We start from the raw sequence: 19,333 nt of genomic DNA on the forward strand, positions 1-19,333 counted from the left end.
CGCCTTCGTCAGGGCGCAGGCGGGAGGCGGGCGGAGGGAGGGAGGCGCTTAAAGGGACCGTGCAGGGCCGGTTGTAGGTCCTCCCGCTAGGCGCGCGGAATCACCTGGGAGAGCTTTGATTGGTCTTTGAGAGTCAGAAGGCGGCTCAGCTGCCTTCCATCCACTGCTCACTCCCGAGCTAACCTTACTGTGGCTTTTCCATCTGCTAAAGTGCCAGCGGCGCCCGGCGAGTTGATAAACACTTTACGAGTATCTATGTTAGTCTGGAAGGATTTGGGTTTACAGATAACGAACAGGCTCAAAGACGCTAAAAAGCATGTTGACTTCAGTTACTGAGTTGAAATAGAATTGATGTTTGCCCGATTTTAGAATGTGTGTTCTTAGAGAAGAATTTTTGGAAGGCCGCTACCAATAGATCTTAAGGACTCTGTGTTACAAAGATAAGCATTACACTTTTATTTTTAACAGTGAAAATTTGGGTGAAGGAAAGGGACTAAAACAAGAGGAGACTAAGGAGTTTACGACTAAACTTAAGTGAAAAAGTTGGAGGGTTTTAACCTCCATCTCTTCTTTCTGAATTTCTATGTGTTCTAAAAGTTCTGTAGTGAGGGTATCTTTTATACTGAACAAAATGTGTACTTTTTAAAGTGAAAATTTAATCGTTTTTCTCTAAAAATATTTGAATTTGAATGGTGCCTCTTCATTCACAGTAGGACTAATTTTGAACAACTGTTTTGTGCAGTTGCCCTCAAACTTTAGGGAGCATCAGAATCACCTTGAGTATTTGTTAAAACGCGGAAGTTTGGGCCCTGCCTCAGTTTCTGATTCAGAAGATATAGGGTGGGGTAGGATAATTTGCATTTCTAATGAGTTGCCAGCTGATACTGATCTTGCTGTTCCAGAGACCACACTTTGACAACCCTGAGATACTGTATTATGAGATGTATCATTTTGGAATGGGAAGACATAAAACTATTTTCAGTAATATTTTAGTATTGTTATTACATTTACATTTTTTTCTTAAATTTTGCAGCATTACTATGCTATTATTAAATTAAAACATTTATGCTTAAAGTTTTAAGTGATAGGAAATTTGAAATTTACTAGCTCAATTTTTAAGCTTCCTTTTTTATTTTTTATTTTATTTTGAAGGAAGGTAATTGGGTTTTTATTTATTTATCTATTTTTAATGGAGATACTGGGGGTTGAATCTAGGACCTTGTGTATGCTAGGCACACATTCTACCCCTGAGCTGACCCTCCCCCCTAAACTTCCTGTTTTTAATTGGACTTAAACCTTCTCTCCTTACCCCCACCTTTCCTCCCTCTGTTCCTTCCTTCCTTCCTTTTTCTTTTCTCTTTCTTTCTCTCCTTCCTCTCCATGAAAATATTCATCAAGCATGTACTGTGACCCAGCATTAGTGGAGACCCTAAGAAGGAGACTAAGGAGACTCAAAGAATAGGGAGACGAAAACCCAGTAGTTGAGCACTTTGTGTTTGCTAGGGGAAAAGACATAAAATACTGTTTGATAATTGTTACAATAGACGCATGTACTAGTTACTGTAGCAGGATAAAGGTTTTGATTGAGATAGTTCCCCAAACAGTACTTGGAACACAGTATTTTGTTATTAACATCAAAATAATTCAAAATCTAGGCCAAACTGGAAGAACAGATTGGATCTTCATAGACTAAATGACCACCTAAAAAATGTACAGACAAATTAATCATTAAGTTTAAAAAAAAATACTGATAATGTGTATAACATAGGGCTCAACACCATCCCTTAGCCTTTTCCTGAGATGAAATTTAGGGAAGGGGTTGGGGCCAAGGATTAGGTATAATTCAGGGATAAATATCAAAATATCTGTTACACATATTATCTGGTGATAAAAGATAGTGACTTTGCATTTTGGCTATTTTTACACTTTCCAAGTGTTCTGGTTTGACTTTCAAAATATAATCAAGGAAAATCAGAAGGGGAAAGGAAGCAACTTTCTAGTTTGAGTTTATTGAAATTGTGACAAAATTAGACATTTTCCTGCTGACTGCAAGAATTTTGCTTACCTTTGTATTTGTGTCATTTTTCATATAGATTTTGAATAAATAATTTGAAAATGCTTATACTTTGCTGATTAATCCCATTACAAAATCTGTTTTATGGTTATGATTATCTTTGTTCTTTCCTATACTGTATAACCTGAAAAGAACAAGTCTCCCCATGAAAGTAAAGAAATACAAAATTTTTGGCTCTTGAAGTGTGGTTCATTTTTCTCTTCTTACTGCTTCTTAATTTATTTTTCATGGCTCAGTAAAATATATTACTTTATTTCTTTGCAAGCATAGTCTTTGATCACAGGATTACTACCTTGTCTAATTATAGTAAGAAAATGGTTAAATCTCAATCTTGGGCATGTTTTCAATGCAAGATTTGTCACATAAAAATTTACACCAAAATTGACACATTACAATTGACTATACTTCAGTAAAATAAATAAATAAAATTGGGCGGGGAATTCCTTCAAAAAAAAACTATAGAATTCTATGGAAATTCTATAGAAAGTAAAGGACATGACTTGCACAGCCCAATATGGAAATTACTAGGAAAGAGAATTATCAGTGAAGTCTGAAGCAAAGCTTCCTCTGGGATTCAAGGGCTCTGCACACTGAATTATTTCCATTCCAAAGAATCTAACATACACCTAGTTATGTTAACAGTTTTGCCCATGGCAACCTGATTCCTGTTTCTATGATTAGGATAGAATCATTAAAATATAAAAGATTGTTACTCTCCCCAAATTTCTTTATTTGAGATGGGCAATTTTTTTCTCATGGCAAATTCATAATGTCAAGTCCTGGTACATCTTTATTATAATCTTCCTTCACTTTGGGAATTTTTCTACATCAATGCTGTTATCTCTTAAGCATTTCTGTGTCCTCTCTTCGGTGCACCAGTCTAACTGCCTGCCATCCAATTAAATTGACTGACTCATCACTTAATAAGGCCTACTCTATGCAAAGTATATTTCATCCTGAATGTCAAATGTAGGATCTAAAACTGACTGTAGTACTAGAGTCCTGCTTCTCAAAAAACTAAAATAGAGTAAGTTGGCTTTTCTAGGTTTCACCACCATCCCTTTTATCAGGTTCAGAACTTAGATCATCTTTGCCCTTCAGTATTCTCCTTGTTCTTCTTTAATCCCTTTATCAAATCAGCAAGCAGCTGATATTTTTAAGTGCTCATTTTTAAAATCCTATATTTTTACCCTATTTCAGATATTCATCATTTCCTGTGAACTTTGTTATAGTAATTTTTCCTTCCTTTCTTTGATTCTAGGTGTTCTCCCCAACTTTGTTAATCCATTTTTTCACACTGCTTTCAGATTAATCTTTCATTTAAGAAAACACAAAACCTATATCATATTTGAAATCTTATTCAAAATCCTATTTAAGCTCCTTGGATTTTACCCAGAGGAGTTGAAAATGTTTGTCCAGACAAAAACCTGTACACATGTTGATAGCAGCTTCATTCATAATTGCCCAAACTTGGAAGCATAAGATGTCCTTCAGTAGGGGAACAGATACATAAACTGTTGTGCACCCAGACAATGGAATATTATTCAGTGCTAGAAGACATGAGCTATTAAGCCATGAGAAGACATGGAGGAAACTTAAATGCACATTCCTAAAGGGCAATCTGAAAAGGCTATGTACTGCATGATTCCAACTATCTGACATTCTGGAAAAGGCAAAATTATGGAGATAATTAAAAGATCAGTGGTTGCCAGAAGTTCGGGGGGAGGGCAGCAGCAGGGGGATGAATAAGCAGAGCAAAGGGGATTTTTAGGGCTGTTAAAAGTACCCCATATGATACTCAAATGGTGAATAAATGTCATTATACATTTGTTCAAATCCATAGAATGTCCAACACCAAGAGTGAACCATAAACTTTGGGTGATTATGTGTCAATATAGGTTCATCAGTTGTAACAGACGTACCACTCTGGTGGGGGGATGTTGATAAAGGGGGAGGCTGTGCATGTGTGGGGGTAGGGGGCATATGGGAAATCTGGGCCTTATGCTCAATTTAGACCGTAAAAGTTCTCTAAAGAAATAAAGCATTTTAAAAAATAAACACCAATCATTACATTAAAAAAAAAATGAAAATTGTACTCAAAAATTTTCACTGTTTCTTTAATTTTCTTAGGGATAAAGGATAAAGCCTTATATCCTAAAGTTTTCTGTAATAGTTTCAGGTCCTCCACCACCTGCTCTGGCCTCACTTTATTTACTGCTACTCTTGGCTGTCTCCTTGCTGTCACAAGTATCTGTCATGTTCATGCCCAAACATTTATTACTTTCATTTATTACTTTCAATGTGCCACATCTCTGCAGGGCATGTAATTCCTTCATTTAACCTTCAAAACTACCCTATGAAGTAAGCCCTGGTACTGAAATTTCACTAATGGGAATTAGAAGGGTTAAGTAAATTGTCAAAGTCACATATTTTAGGAAATAGTGGAGTCGGGACTCAAGTTCAGATTTTCTGACTTCAGAGATGTGTTCTTAAAAATTGTGTTCATCTTCATCATTCTATGAATAAGACACTCGAGGGTTCTCAGAGGTTAAAAATCAGAAAATTCTATGCCAGATAATGTGTACCAGAGTAAGCTCCTTAAAAAATATATTGAATAAGTTAATTTTTTTTTAAATTACAGGCACGAGTCAGAAGAAAGCTCACATTAAAATAACAACAGTAAAATATGGAGAAAATGAGATTAAATGTGGTGGAAATGGATGTTCTCTGGGAATGGTCATGGAGGCCCTGGGGGAAGGGTACAGCTCATAGAACATTCCAAGCACGGAAAAGAGATGAGTAACCAAGAGAAGACATGGTGTCATTATTCCAAGGGCATAGAGTAGACCAGACTGGCCAGAATAAGATCTTGGAGAAGGTTGAAGAGTCAGCAAGAAAGGGAGACCTTAGAGGGCCTTGGATACTAAGAAATGGAGTTTGAACTTTGTTTCCCAGTTAATTAAAAGTCACATTATTTTTTTTTAAAAGTAGGAATATGTTCATAACTATCATCAAATGTTAGATTAAGAGACCTAATGTTTGCAAGGTGATGCTTCGAGATAATTTGTCTCCACCTGTATGCTGCCTGCCTGATTTAGGAAGCATTTCCTTCTCCAGTTTACTTTAAGCAAATCCTAAACACCTGTTAAGACCTGTTTCAGTCCTAACAGATACTTTCAATAAGCATAATAGGTCTCTTTATTTTCGGAAAGTTCTGGCTTCTTTCTATTTGGTGATTTAAGTTATTGTATAAAGTTTATTTCCCTCAAAAATTTGTTCATTCCTAAGAGGCAGAGACCATGCTGAAATTGTGTATCTTTTTTTTTACCAGCCCTAATAAGTGACATTTTCTTTAAAAAAAATTAAATAAGATTACAAGGTGACAAGTGCATGATTTTATAAGAGATGTCCTTAAGTTGCAGTTGTTTTGTAACACCTTTCTTGAGGACAGGTATGCCATATTAACATTTTGCAGTCAGTCACAGTGCTTAACGAACTATTGGATTTATTTAGTGAATACACACCTAAAGATTGATTCTATTCGTTGTTAATGTGTGGACTGTATTAGACAAAACGCCTATCATCAAAATTATAAAGTTACATTAGAAAGAGTAGAGTAAAGCCACTGTAGGTTTTACACAGAACTTTCTCAAAATCAGCTCATGATATCAAGAGTGAAAATGCTAAAACGTAAAGGTAAATCGACACTGAACTTGAGAGTCAGAGGATCCCGTCTGGGTCCAAACTTTGGGCGAATTACTTAACCTGTAGGTGCGCAGGATCTTCAGCAGGTTTTTCGCAGAACAAACGAGTTAATGTATAAGCTAGCACCTCTCATACTGCAAGCAAATACTGCTAGATTGGTTTCTTTTCTTTTCCCATATAAATGAGGGGAAAAAAATCAGTTATACTTAGAATGTTGTTGGGTCAGCGGGTATAGAAAACGCGAGAGGGTAACAGAACGGGAAAAGAAAGGGACACCGAGGCACCAAGCAGATTTGCCCATATCCTTTTATCAGTGTCTTTAATTTCCTTGATCGTGGGTCTCGCTCTCAGCCCAGCCCTCCTACAACACCTGTCCAGCCGGATCTGTTCACTACTTGGGTTTTCGTTTGCCCACTCAGTCCCCAAATCCCACCTTTTCCAGGCTCTTTAACCCTTCATCGCCCAGTTCAACCTGAAGAAAGTAGAGAAGCCAATCGACCCCGCATTCCCCTCCAGACTCAGCCTCCCGCGGCCTGGGGCTCCCCCCGCTCGCCCCTCCCGCGCCACCTCGGCGCCCCGCCCCGGCGGGGAGGGTGGGAGCGAGGGGAGGGCCTCCAGGTGAGGCGCGGACGCCCTAGGCCTCTCACTTCCGCCCAGGTGAGGGAGGGCGGACGCCGAACCCGCCCGCCCGCTCCGGGTTCCCACCGGCGCCTCCGCCGGACCAGGTAAAGCCGGGGGCCGGCCGTGAGGGCGCGCGCTGCGCCGCCGGGACCGTGCGCCTCGAGCCGGCCAGCGCAGCTCTCCCTGCGTCCGGAACCTCCTCCCCTGCCCCGGCGCGCTCTCCGCCCGCCCTCCGGGAGGACTGGGTACGGGAGACCGAGGGTGTCGCCGGGTGCTGGGCCGGGCCCACGGAAGGTGCGGGGCGCCGACCTCCTGCGTCCGGCCCGGTGGCCACACTCCCGTCCCCACCCCTCAGTGCAGGCTCGCCGGAGGCCGCGGGCAGCGAAGCCGCCCCGCCTCGGCAGGCCCTACCGGCCCTCAAATCTCGGCCCGAGTCTGTACCGGGAGTGGCCGGGATCAAATTTTGCACCCACATCGGTGCCTTCGCTTCGCTTCGCCCCCAGAGCTGGGCGAAGGCTTTTCCCAACCGGTGAGGGTGAAAGGAGTGAACAGGTGGTGGCCTGCTCGGGGTCCCGGAGCGGCTGCCCAGATCTCAGCTGAGAGGCGATTTGGCCCCGTCCCCATTTGGGCGCCTGGTCGTCACGTAGCTGAGTTCCCAGGCCGGTCGTCAGGCCTGGGCTCTGCTAGCCTCACTCTGTAGATGGGGAGGGCCAGGCGGAAAGTGCTCTGGCTCCAGCGTTTCGGGAAATTGCTGGATTTCTGTTTTAAGTCAAGCTCAGGAAAGTATTTTCAAATCTCCCCCACCCTCTCCAGAGCGCCTCAGCCCTCCTGGGACACCTAGCAGGCCAAATTAATCTCCCCCTGGAGTGTACTCTTGGCCCTTTGTCTTATCTCCAGATGGCTCTTATCACTTTGGATTCAAGTTAGTAGTTTACTGGTTTGTCTGCGCGGTTAAGAGTGGACTTTAAGGGCCATGTTGCTATAGGCTGCTTCTCAGCCGTACTTAGAGTCTAGCCATTGGTAGGTGCGCAATAAACAGGTGTTTCTTAAATGAAGGAAGAAGCTTCCAGAGGCCTGGAATAAAAAGAAATCTGTTACACCGAGGGTGGTGATACCACGTCTAGGCCGTCCAAGCTCCTACTAGCTGCCAATTCATTTGCACACAACTGTTTAAAAGAAAAGCTAGAGCAGAGTGGGAGTGAAAACTCAAATCGGTTCTTTTTGCAGCATCAGAAAAATTAGGTCGTGACTTTTAGCTAAAGTGAGCTTGACGTTTCTAGGCCCCTAACGACCTCTATAAGGATTATTAAAAATTTAAAATAATTAGAAAATTAATAAAGGAGCTGGATGGTGCTTTACAGATAGGATTTATGAAGAGATTTGCCCTTGCTAATTGAGATGCTATTAATGGTCGTGTGAGAAGAGCTTGACTTTGGAGTAATAGTTGTGTTTAAAGTTGAAAATAAATTGTATTAAGCTCTCATTTCTGTTTAAAGATGCCTTAGTAACTTCAAGTCATGTATTGATTTTTTTTTTTATAACTATAAAGCTAACATACTGTAGAAAAAATTGGAGAGAATTTTCAGAAAAGGAACTAAAAGCACACATCCACTTGCCATTGGAAATAAACACCAGTAAAACTATGATATATTGTCTTTTAGTTAGTATTCTTAAAAAGAAAAATCTGTATTTTTCCCATGATGAGTTCACTTTTAGAACCTGTGATTCTGAGACAGTGGTTCAGCACTCAGTAATCCTTGTATTTACATTTTTATTTAAAAGCACTTAATAATTATCCTTAAGCTAAACAACCAAGCAGTCTGAATTACCTTGCTTTGTTAAACTTTAACAAAAATACATTAGGTTGGGGAAGCTAAAGTGGGGTTTAATTTGTTTACTTAAGTTTTTGTTCACCTTGGTAGTAAACGTTGAGAAGCAGAACTCTTCCACCTTAATATTTGAGATTGCCTAACCATTCATGTGTACTCAGATGTTTTTGCATAGATTTGAATGCCTTTTTTAAAGTGCTTATTCTAGGTTCTGGTGCCAGTGGAGAGAAATTTAGAGCCTGTCAGTAGCCTTCCTCGTTGTCGGAATGGATCTGTGCTGAAGATGGAGAGACTGCTTATTTTTTTGCATTTGCACGGCTGTAGCCTGTGGGGTTTGGAGACCTGGCGTTGGGTTTACCCACAGTGTAACTCATGGCATGTCACTGGACTCTGGTCCTCTTTTCCCATTTGTAAATGTTCTACCTCACTGAGTTTGGGGAGGTTGAAATGAAATAAAGTTCAAGAATGCATCCTGTAAACTGCAAGCTGTTCTTCCACTTTTTGCTCCTCCAATGAGATGTTTAATTCTGATAAAATTAAGGAGTTTCTCTGCATTCATTGGGAAGAGCTCCAGTTTGGGAGTATGCTCATTCTGGTCGTTACTTTGATAAAAGGCATCGAAACTGTATTAGCTGATAAGCAGAGTCTTTGGTGAAAAACACTGTACGGGGATCTTAAAAAGCCTAGGTGAAAACTGCACTGTCAACATGGTTAGCTACTTCACCTGTGACTAGGCACTTGAAATAGGGGTAGTTGGGGTTGAGATGTACTGTAAGTGTAAATACACATCAAATTTTGAAGATTTGGTGTAAAAACCTAAATACTGCATTTTTATACTTACATATTGAAATGATAATTTTTATATATTGGGTGAAGTAAAATATGTAGTGGAAATTAACTTCACTTGTTTCTTTTTACTTTTCATGTGGCTACTAAAAAAAAATTATATATGTAGCTCACATTTCTGTTGAATAGCACTAGGATAGGATGTAGTATGAGTATGTTTATCCTAAAGAGGGTTTGGTTTACTGAAGCTCTTACATTCCTATTTACAAACTGATTTTTTTTTTAAACTCTCAACTTTATAGGCCTCCCCACTCCCCCTTCCCTTGTATTCATTGCATTGGTGAAGTTTTTTGTTTTTCAGTCTTTTGAGAAATAACCACTTATTAATTACAAAGGGAAAATTTCAGCTAAAATAATTATTCACCTTTTTGAAGCCCACAAATATCTTAAATAATGTTGATTGAAAAGAGATGTTAGGGGGAGGGTATAGCTCAATGGCAGACCACGTGCTTAGTATGCACAAGGTCCTGGGTTCAATCCCCAGTACCGCTATTAAAATAAATAAATAAATAAGCCTAATTACCTCCCTTCATGATAAAAACAAAATTAAAAAAAAAGAAAAGAGATGTTAATACTAATAGCTACCATTTATTGAATGTTCACTGTGTTCCAGGCTGAATGCTTTATAATGTCTTATTTAATCCTTTCAATTGTAAATATTTAGAATTTTTTATTATAACTCTATTTTATAAATGAGGAGACTGAAGCATAGGGAGATTTAAATAGTTGGCCATAAGAACACAGAGCTGGTCCCAAGAGTATAACCCAGGTCTCTATGATTTCAAAGCTCATAAGCTGTAGATTCTCCCATATTTCAACAATTGGTTATTGAATAAATTGGAAAGAAGTTGGTTAGTGAAATAGACATTTTTTCTAATCCTGTTTTTTGTTAGGAAATGCTCATCAACAGGAGACTGGGTGAATAAATCATGTGTTCCTCTATTTAGGAGTTGCAGTGGGTGAAAAGGAGCTGTATCTGTCAGCATAACTAAATCTTAAAAGTGTGAAGTTGAGCAAAAGCAGATTGTTGAAGGATAAACAAACAGTATAATTACCATTTATATAGTTTAAAAACCTGCCAAACAGTAATATTGCACACAAAGATAGTGTGTGTTTTAAGGATTTCAGATTTGAATTTTGTCTGTATTAATTGCATGCATTTGTGAAGCTGCCTTGGGGTTAAACAAAATTAGTAAAACCTCTGTGAAATGAGCATTGTCTAACGTTAGTCTTAAAAGAGCCCTTTGCTTTGGTACTCTGCACACCTTACCTGATTGGTAGATAGCTTACAGGCCCAGGCCTGCAGACTTTTAGGGGCAAACCTGTTTTCACTTAGCTTTAGCCCCTAATTGATGGGCATGGCTTTCATAATAGGGAATGGATAAGGCTTCTGCCTTGAGAAAGGCAGTCCGTTTCTGTGTTATTTTCTGGAGCTTCTAAGAAACCTCCAGGACAGAGAGATGAGTTAAGTAGATGTTGACCATTAGGTTTACAAACGTTGCCTCTCTACTGAAAATTTGAAATATCAAACTCTCATTTTTAAAGTAGTTATCTGCTGAAAAAGTCTCAACAGTTGACTTTCTTCCTCTCAAGGTGAAATTAATTCCACTCAGTGGCAGCTGTATCACCTTCCTCTGTTACCTTTTCCAAAGTGCTTTGCCTCTTGGTTTTGGTTTTTTTTTTTTTTTTTGAAATTTTTTGAATTGTTTTCTGCATTTACGAACTCCAGATAATACATTGTTAAGAAGATAAATGAGATATTATACAGGATGACCCTGCATGGTACAGAGTCACCACCAAAAAACTAGTTACTTGATTTAGTGACAGATAAAATGGATTTTGGGAAAAGGCCAAAAGAAGAAAGGAGGGTGAACATTGGCGGGAAGGGTATCTAAAGCATAGTTAGGCATATTTCACAATTTCTTAGGACTGTTTTGACACATGCCAAAGTGGCATGACTATATTTCTGGAGTGACATTAAGGGCATACAGTCTACAGTGTGGGGAGAATTGAACAGAATATTTGAGGTGGAAACTAATCATTAGTGAAAAGTATAAATGCCTGGTTCTTTTCGGTGAGGGGCTGGTCCTCATCTATAAAATAGAGTTAATAAAAAATACTAAATATTTACAGTTGAAAGGATTAAATAAGATATTATAAAGCATTCAGCCTGGCACATGATCAGAGATCCAGAAGTGTGAAAATTGCCCAGATCTGGTTTTTTGCCTATCATCAGAGAAAATGCCCACCAACGGGAATACATAAGCAGATCATAAAACAGGTAACTTTGTTCTTATACAGTGGCTGAGCTACAGACAGAAATCGATACGAATTAACTTTGAATAGTTCAATGAGAAAAATTAGTATTTTAAATTTTAATGTTATCATTTATTTATTTATTTTTTGGTTTACTGTGGGGGAGGGGAGGTAATTAGTTTAATTCAATGGAGGTCCTGGGGATTGAACCAGGACCTCGTGCATGCTAAACATGTACTCTACTACTAAGCTATACCCTTCCCCCCCAAAATTAGTATTTTAGCTAACTGAACTATTCTGAGGTTAACATGGTCTCTTTCAGCTTCAATTTCAACACGTAAATGTCCAGCATTAAATGGACTTAAACATTGCCTTTGGCTTAGGCTCATGGCCCCCAAATATCAGGATGATTCTGGAATTTATATATCTGTTTACAAAATTCCAGGAGTATAATGTTGTGGCAGCAGCCAAAAATACAGTGTTATTTATTTATTTAAACATCTAAGGGGTTTAGAAAAGGCCTTGTCATTTGGCAGGGACACAAGGCCAAGACACCTGTCTTGAATCTGCACCGGGGTGGCAGCAGATTTGTATGTTTGTAGTTCAAGTGAAGAGCCACTAACACTCTTTGACTAGGAGAGTTTGTTTTGAATTTAATCAGTACCTCATAAATGCTGAGCTTTGATAATTAGACACAACTTGAGCTTTGCACTCCAAAGGAAACAATAAAAGTTAAAGCTGACCATAGACTTCCATTTTTGAATAACTTCTGAAATCATGACTTCATCTACAGGTAATAATTTTTATTTTTAATGGACATATTGTTGATTTACAATGTTGTGTTAGCTTCTAGTGTAAATGACTTTTAGGTTGTTCGGACTCCCTGGTTCCCTTGAGCTCTGGTTATTTGCTGTTGAGGAGTTAATGTGCAGTCTGATTGTGATCTGTCCACTTCATACCTGCAGTTAGAGGCAGACGACCTGTCCTTTCCCAGACAGAATCCCAGTAATCTTCTCTCAGTTTTTCAAGAGAGAAGTATAAGACGTCTTGTTAAATCACATTTTCAAAACAGAAATAGAAGGTTTTTTTAGTTTGAGAAAGAAGTATAAGGTGTCCCAGGCAGTTATTTTCTTGTGTGCTCTTGGGGGTCTGAAAAGTGTGTTTCTCAGGGTCCTTAATTTGCCTCTATTCTTCAACTGAGGAGGTTAATACATCTTTTCAATAAGTTTCCTTCACCTCTAAATTTAAATCAAATTACATTTCTAACTCTGCATCAGCTTTTCTCAAGCATTCCAGTAATCGGCGATGGTTAAGGGAATGGGTATTTTTGGAAAAAAACCACAACATTATAATTTCCTTCAGTCAAATTCTACAGTGAACCAAACATGAAACACTCATGGCACAAACTCTTGGATCAGTGATGGAGTGGAAACTGTACACAGTAGACCACTCGTTCTCTGGAGGCTGTACGGTTATGAGGACAGTGGCACACTGTGGTGTTTAATGTCTAGGCTCTGATCGATTGTAGGTAGCCTGTCTACAACAAGCTAGACTCAGTTTTAACCGTGTTTAAACAAAGTTGAAATTCCTTGCTGTCAGCCCTGTTAGTTTCTTAGCCTGGCCAAATAGGTCAAAGTTGTTTGGCTGAAGATTTCCCATGACCATAAAATGAATGAGACATAGGTTCTTTTCGGCATACATGCTGCCTCGCCCAGATGTTCAGCTGTAGAGTTATTGTATTTCTTCCTTCTGTCCTCTTATGTTCTTCAGGCTTTAGTGTCCTTCCCTAGATGTTACCCAACACCATGAAGTTGTAGTAATTTTCCAGGCCTGCTTTGTGGACATAGTTTAGCCTTTGTAGAATGTGAGTCATAGGGTTGGATGGCCAACCAGTTTCTAACCTTAGCCCTTGCTGAGGGATACTCTTCTACCACCATTGTTTCCAAAATGTGCAGGGTGATCCATTGCAAGGGTAGGAAGAGGACAGTAAAGTCTTGCTTTTTAGTTTTTACTTTACTCTCATGATGTTTCTATTTCATATATGTTTTTAAATACATGTGATATGGAGATATAGTAATAAATGTTTATAATTATACAAAAAATAAGATGAGCAGTCAACATATTTTTACTGACGGGAATGAGTGTTTAAAAAAGTTTGAAGACCACTAATCTATCCCATTACCAGAATCATCTTTTTAAATAGAAATCTGGACTCAATACTTCCCTACTTAAAAGCTTTTGATTACTTCCTGCTGCTTACAGGATAAAGACCAGTCTACTTAGCATTGTTTACAAGGACCCTCTCAAAATAGTCTGTCTAAACCAGTGCTTCTCAAACTATCAGTGGTGAAAATTTAGAGTACCCTGCCCCCTGCCATCTTTCAAGGACTGATATTTTTGTAAAATAAATTATTAGAAAAATGAAGTGTTAGAAAAATGAAATTACAATACAGTGTGAATCAAATTTTTATTCCTAAATTTAATAGATATACATGACTGTCTAGTCCATGATTTCTAAATGCTTATTCCTAATTTTGATATTTATCTCTTTCTGGGTCAAGCATCAACTCACAGTACACACTTGTGGTAACCCTGGTCTAAACTACTTTTCCTTTCTGCTACTTTTAGAGACCTTATAGTAGTTCATTTAGAGCTAGTTACTAGTCTCAGCGTCATGCACTTTTCCACCTGTATGTGGTTGTTCTCAAATTGTGATCTCTGGGCTAGCTGCACCAGGATCACATGGGAACTTCATTAGAGATGCAAGTTCTCTGTGATGGCTTCTGACCCACAGAATCAGAAACCCTGGGAGTGGGCCCCAGAGTTTGCTTTTCAACAAGCCCTCAAGGTGATTCCGATGCATGCTCAAATTTAAGAACCACTAACCTAGGGCAGCCTTATATGTCATTCAAACTGGAGCACTTCTGAGCGTGAAATGGAGCACTATTAATAATGATGCTGGGTAATCTGAGGCTATTTTAGGCAAACGAGGACGAATGATCACTCTGCTTTTCATGCTATTTTTGTGTGTGTGTGTGTGTGAGAGAGGTGTCTAGGGTGTTCTCATTCCAGCTTTCCCAAACTTCCGCAGAAGGGGGAGTCACTCTCTTTTTATAATTTCTCTTTAGTACATGGTACACACCTCTGCTATGGTATGTATATGCCTTACAATGTAATTATCCTATAGTGTTATCATTATCTTGCTGCGTATCTGTCTTGCTCCAAGATTAGGCCATCTTCGCCATTATTTTTTTGTCCCTCTTGCTTTTCAAGTTATAAAAATAATACGTCCTTTTCAAATCTGTAAAGTAAAATAATACGTGCTAAAATCTGTAAAGTAAAAGTCTAATTTTTTTCTCCCCATCTACACTTCTACTTCCTGGAAGTTATCTCTATTACTCAGTTGATTATTTTTCTAAGTCTAGAAACTTATGCACACACAAGTATGTATATTTTTCCTTAACAAAATGTGCATATCCTGAAACTTACTGTTTTCCCTATTTAGTTGGGTACATTAGATAGTGTTCCTGTGCTAACACGAAGATTTGAATTGCCAAAGCATCCTCCCATGAATGAGACGTCTTACCCAGCACCAAACCTTACTCATGATTCTGAGGTTACAGGCAGGAGGCTCACACAGGAGCTAGGCACAAATATTCATTGCTGGTGGGCACAGCTTCCAAAGAATGTCATTTTCTCATCATATTAGGACATATTATCAACATGCTTAAAATACCTACTTCCTATAAATTTACATTAAGTCATTTATAAATATATTTCTAACAGACATTTACTGCAATTTATAATGTGCTTACAGAAGTAAAATTCAACCTTGGGACACATCTTTTGTTTTGGGTTCCCAGACAAATTCTGAACAATATACACAGAAACAGTTTCTCAAAGAAAGCTCTTTCTGTTGGGGGGATCCAGTGGTTTATACTACATTAGTTACTCAAATAGAAAATGTCTGTGATTATCTCCCATCTTCCAGCCAGCCATGCCGCATAAATCCATACGTTCTCAGATTATTTACAAAAGCAATTAAGACATCAGGCATTTCCTGACCTTTTAAAATGAGGGACTCTGCTATCTATTAAAAACCTTCAGCTTGTTTACAGGGAGGTCTGGTATCAAGCTGGGAATCCCTAGCTGAAAGACTGAGCCACAGGCTTGCTGTTAACCATTTCCTTCCCATTCCTGTTTCAGTACATTCCGGCCGACTTTAATATTTTAATGACTGATTGCTTTTGATTGTTTGATTGTTATTAAAAACTGCAGTATATATCTTGTACACACATCTGTGTGTCCTTTTGCAAGTACTTCTTTAGGAGAGACATTTAGAAGTAGATATTTGGGGTAGAAGAGGATATAAATTTGATATATTGATAGATATTTCTAAATTGCTCTCCTAAAAGATGGTGCATATTTATATTTCCACCTGTTCTTCCATGACATCTAGAGTATAGGCTGCTATTTGGATATTCGTTTTAAGGGTTGCACAGTTGAGATGCTGAGCACATTAGAAGTGTTTCTGTGATACTCCATTTAGCAGTTCTTTTGGTAGTTCTCATGGAATCCAGTGAATATTTGGGTGGAATACGTGGACCCTGTATCAATGGCAAAGGCATCCCTTACTGGTTTTTAATACGCTTTCTCTCTTAGTGACCTTGAATTACAAGATAAAGATTGCATTCAGCAGCTGTATCTAGGAATGATGTAAGAACATTTTGACTGCATAGTACTCATGTTTCTTTAATGGTTCATTACAACAGTGCACCAATAGTGGAAATGACCACTGTGAAAATGCCATTTTGATCATAGCAAGGAGTTTGCTAGCTTTCTGAGTTTTGATAACATTACATTGTAGGCTAGTTTGAGCAAATCATTGGAATTAAAAACATTATCCATGGAAAATACCATACTGGGTGGTTACTTCTTGGAGACTCTCAGATGACCAGTCTGGGATTATTTGTAGAGCTTGAGTTTTTTCCCCCTAATCTCTCTACTATCTTCTTGATTACTTAATTTGGATGTTCTTTTCCAGCCTAGGATCCTTTTTTAAAAAAATTAACTTCTGGTTGATTTATTATTAATAAGTTATTAAAGTATAACTTATGTACAATAAAATGTAACAAAAATAGATCAATGAATTTTGACACACATCTGTGTAAACAGTACTCCATTCAAAACGCAGAACATTTCTATCACTCTAAAAAGCTCCCTCAAATATCTACCCAGTCAACTCCTTTCCACTTGCCTATGTAAACTAATCTATAATTATAGATTCAACTTCATATGAATGGAATCATACAATCTATATCCCTGTCTGTCTGTTTTCTTCCCCTTAACATACTATTTTTGAGATTCACCCATGTTATGTGTATCAGTAATTTTTTCTTTTTTATTTCTGAGTACTTTTATCTTTTATATCATAATTGATTTATCCATCTGTTATTAGACATTTGGGTTTTTCTAGTTTGGGGCTTTTATGAATAAAAATTCTTAGAACATTCAACTACAAGTCTTTTTGTGGGCATATATTTTCACTTCTCTTGGGTAAGTATTTAGGAGTGGAAGTGCTGAGTCATACAGTAAGAGTAGTTTTAAGAAACTGCCAAACTATTCTCCGAAGTGTTTGTGCCATTTTACATTTCTAGTAGTGAGGTATCGGAGTTCCAGTTGCTTCATATCTTTGTCAACACTTCATGTTGTCTATTGTTTTGCTTTCTGGTTTCAGCCATCTTAGTGGCTGTGTAGTGGCACCTCATTGTGGTTTTAAGTTGAATTTCCTGAGTGAAGACTTTTGATGGAGAATGTTCTTGAGGTTTTCTTTAATTTTTCTGTAGGATTATAGACTTGTATACACCAATGGTAAATTTTTTTTTTGTATTTGAAATTTTTTTTTTTAGGTTTCTTTAAAAGTGACTGAAGATAATAATTCAAAATGCCTGAAAATCCTGCTACAGGTATACTAGCTATATACTTCCATCATTAAGTTAATTAATGAATCAAAAATGGAATATAAGATGGGATTTAACTTGTACTCTGATTATCCTTCTTCAAACAAGATAAACTGCAGGTCCTGCAAGTTCTCGATCGCTTGAAAATGAAATTGCAGGAGAAGGGTGATACTTCACAGAATGAGAAGCTGTCTATGTTTTATGAGACACTAAAGAGCCCTCTCTTCAACCAAATACTTACACTTCAGCAGTCCATCAAGCAGCTGAAGGGGCAAGTAAGTTACCAGTCCGGGTTTTACGTTTTGATATATTCAAACCAGCAAAGAAAGATAGGACGAGATAGATACAAACTACTCTTAATTCAGCAAAGAGACTGTACTGGGACTTGTGACCTGTGAGTAGCATTGGCATGGGTAGTTTAAACATGTAGGTAATAAATTTTGTGTTTGGCTTTAGAATATGATTTTTGTACTTATTTATGGAAAGGTCAAATGCTTTGAGAATTCTCTACATTTCTTCAAAATTATGAAACAGTAGCATAAATATATTTTCTTCATGAAGTCTTTTCTAGCATGAAATGATTATGCCCTTGTAGGATGTTACATATTTATACCTCTGAATAATTATCAAATATTTATCAAATAATTATCACCTAAATATCAAGTGTCATGGATATTGTGGAAGCAGTATGTCTGGTGTTTTATTATTTGTGTTTTCTCCACTACATTTAGCATAGTACCTGAACTCTTGCAGGCTCTAAGCACATGGTTGTTGAATTATAAGACACATAGCACCTCTGCTTGGAGTGATATAAATGAATAGTTTTAGATCTTGGTTGCTGTGTCTTGGGGTCAGAGATGGCAAATTGATTTTAAATCATCTATTCTAAAAGCTGAGCTTGAATGAGCTATCCTAAGATTAAATTTGGGCAGAATTTTAAATGCGATTAAAGATAATGTAGCAAGAGTTGTGAAGTGAAAATTAGCAAAATTTGGGAAAAAATGTTTTTTGCTGACAAACCAAAATGCCTATCCATAAATATTTAGCAAGTGATTTGTATAACTAATTAAGGATTAAACTCTGCACATATGTCTTTCTGTGAATTTCTTTCTGTAGATCAGAATTTATACCATAATTTTAGCATTCCCCATATTGAAACTAAGGTTTCTGTATTCCCTGATCATGGAATGAGTATGTCACAACAGTGAATGTTATTGGTAGCAACAGAAATTGGAAAAGATTGCTACAAATCTATCACTTGTACTGGACTAAGAGTGGACTTGACCAACCACTTAATCATTATTAACAATCTTTTATATTTATATAGTTTGCAGTTGTTATATAAATAATCATATGTTATCTATTCAATTATAAAATCCCTGTGATTTTTTTTTCTATCAGCGTTTTTATAGCGTTTCTATGGGTGTTGATTTTTTCTATGATGTCCTATTGACATTTTTTTTTTTTTGGGGGGGGCAGTATGGGGAGGTAATTAGGTTTATTTATTTTATTCTTGGAGGAGGTACTGGGGATTGAACCCAGGATCTCATGCATGCCAAGCATGTATTCTGCCACTTGAGCTATACCCTCTTCTATTGACATTTGTTCTTGATGTTACCTTTATTCTATTGTGTTGGCACTTGTATCAGTGAATGATTTTTTTTATTTGTTTGTTTTTTGGTGGGGGGGATGTAACAGGCATTTATTTATTTATAATGAAGATACTAAGGATTGAACCTATGACCTCATGCATGCTAAGCATGCATTCTACCACTGAGCTAGGCCTTCCCCGCTAGCCAATGATATTTTGAAAATTAACCTCTATTTTCCTGTTCCCATAATTACAGGATTTTCCCTCAGTTTTTACTAATGCTTAAATGGCTCTGCAACTCATTTGCTATTAATCTCGGGCAAGTTGCTTAATCCCTATGTGCCTCAGTTTTCATGTTCACAAAAAGAAATAAGAATATTTTCTAGAGCTATTGTAAGAATTAAATGAGATAATACGGAAGAGTTTTGGTATAGTACTTTGCTTATAGCAA

General features: G+C 37.9%; 1 protein-coding gene across 8 annotated transcripts in view; it reads left to right on the plus strand.

Moving 5' to 3' along the window:
- The first annotated feature begins 6,316 nt into the window (after positions 1-6,316).
- PATJ (PATJ crumbs cell polarity complex component) overlaps positions 6,317-19,333 on the plus strand; it is a 291,845-nt gene continuing 278,828 nt past the window's right edge. For 2 of the 8 annotated variants that reach the window (XM_032494434.1, XM_032494435.1), the window contains exons 1-3: positions 6,320-6,504; positions 17,241-17,297; positions 17,400-17,566. In XM_032494434.1, coding sequence (XP_032350325.1) covers positions 17,276-17,297; positions 17,400-17,566 — 189 coding nt within the window. In that variant the 5' untranslated portion in view covers positions 6,320-6,504; positions 17,241-17,275. Of the gene's footprint in view, positions 6,505-17,240; positions 17,298-17,399; positions 17,567-19,333 lie in introns of all 8 variants that reach the window. The other 6 variants (XM_032494431.1, XM_032494436.1, XM_032494432.1 and 3 more) reach the window with 6 other exon arrangements.

The sequence above is a fragment of the Camelus ferus genome, chromosome 13, assembly GCF_009834535.1.
Source record: "Camelus ferus isolate YT-003-E chromosome 13, BCGSAC_Cfer_1.0, whole genome shotgun sequence".
NCBI lineage: Eukaryota > Metazoa > Chordata > Mammalia > Artiodactyla > Camelidae > Camelus > Camelus ferus.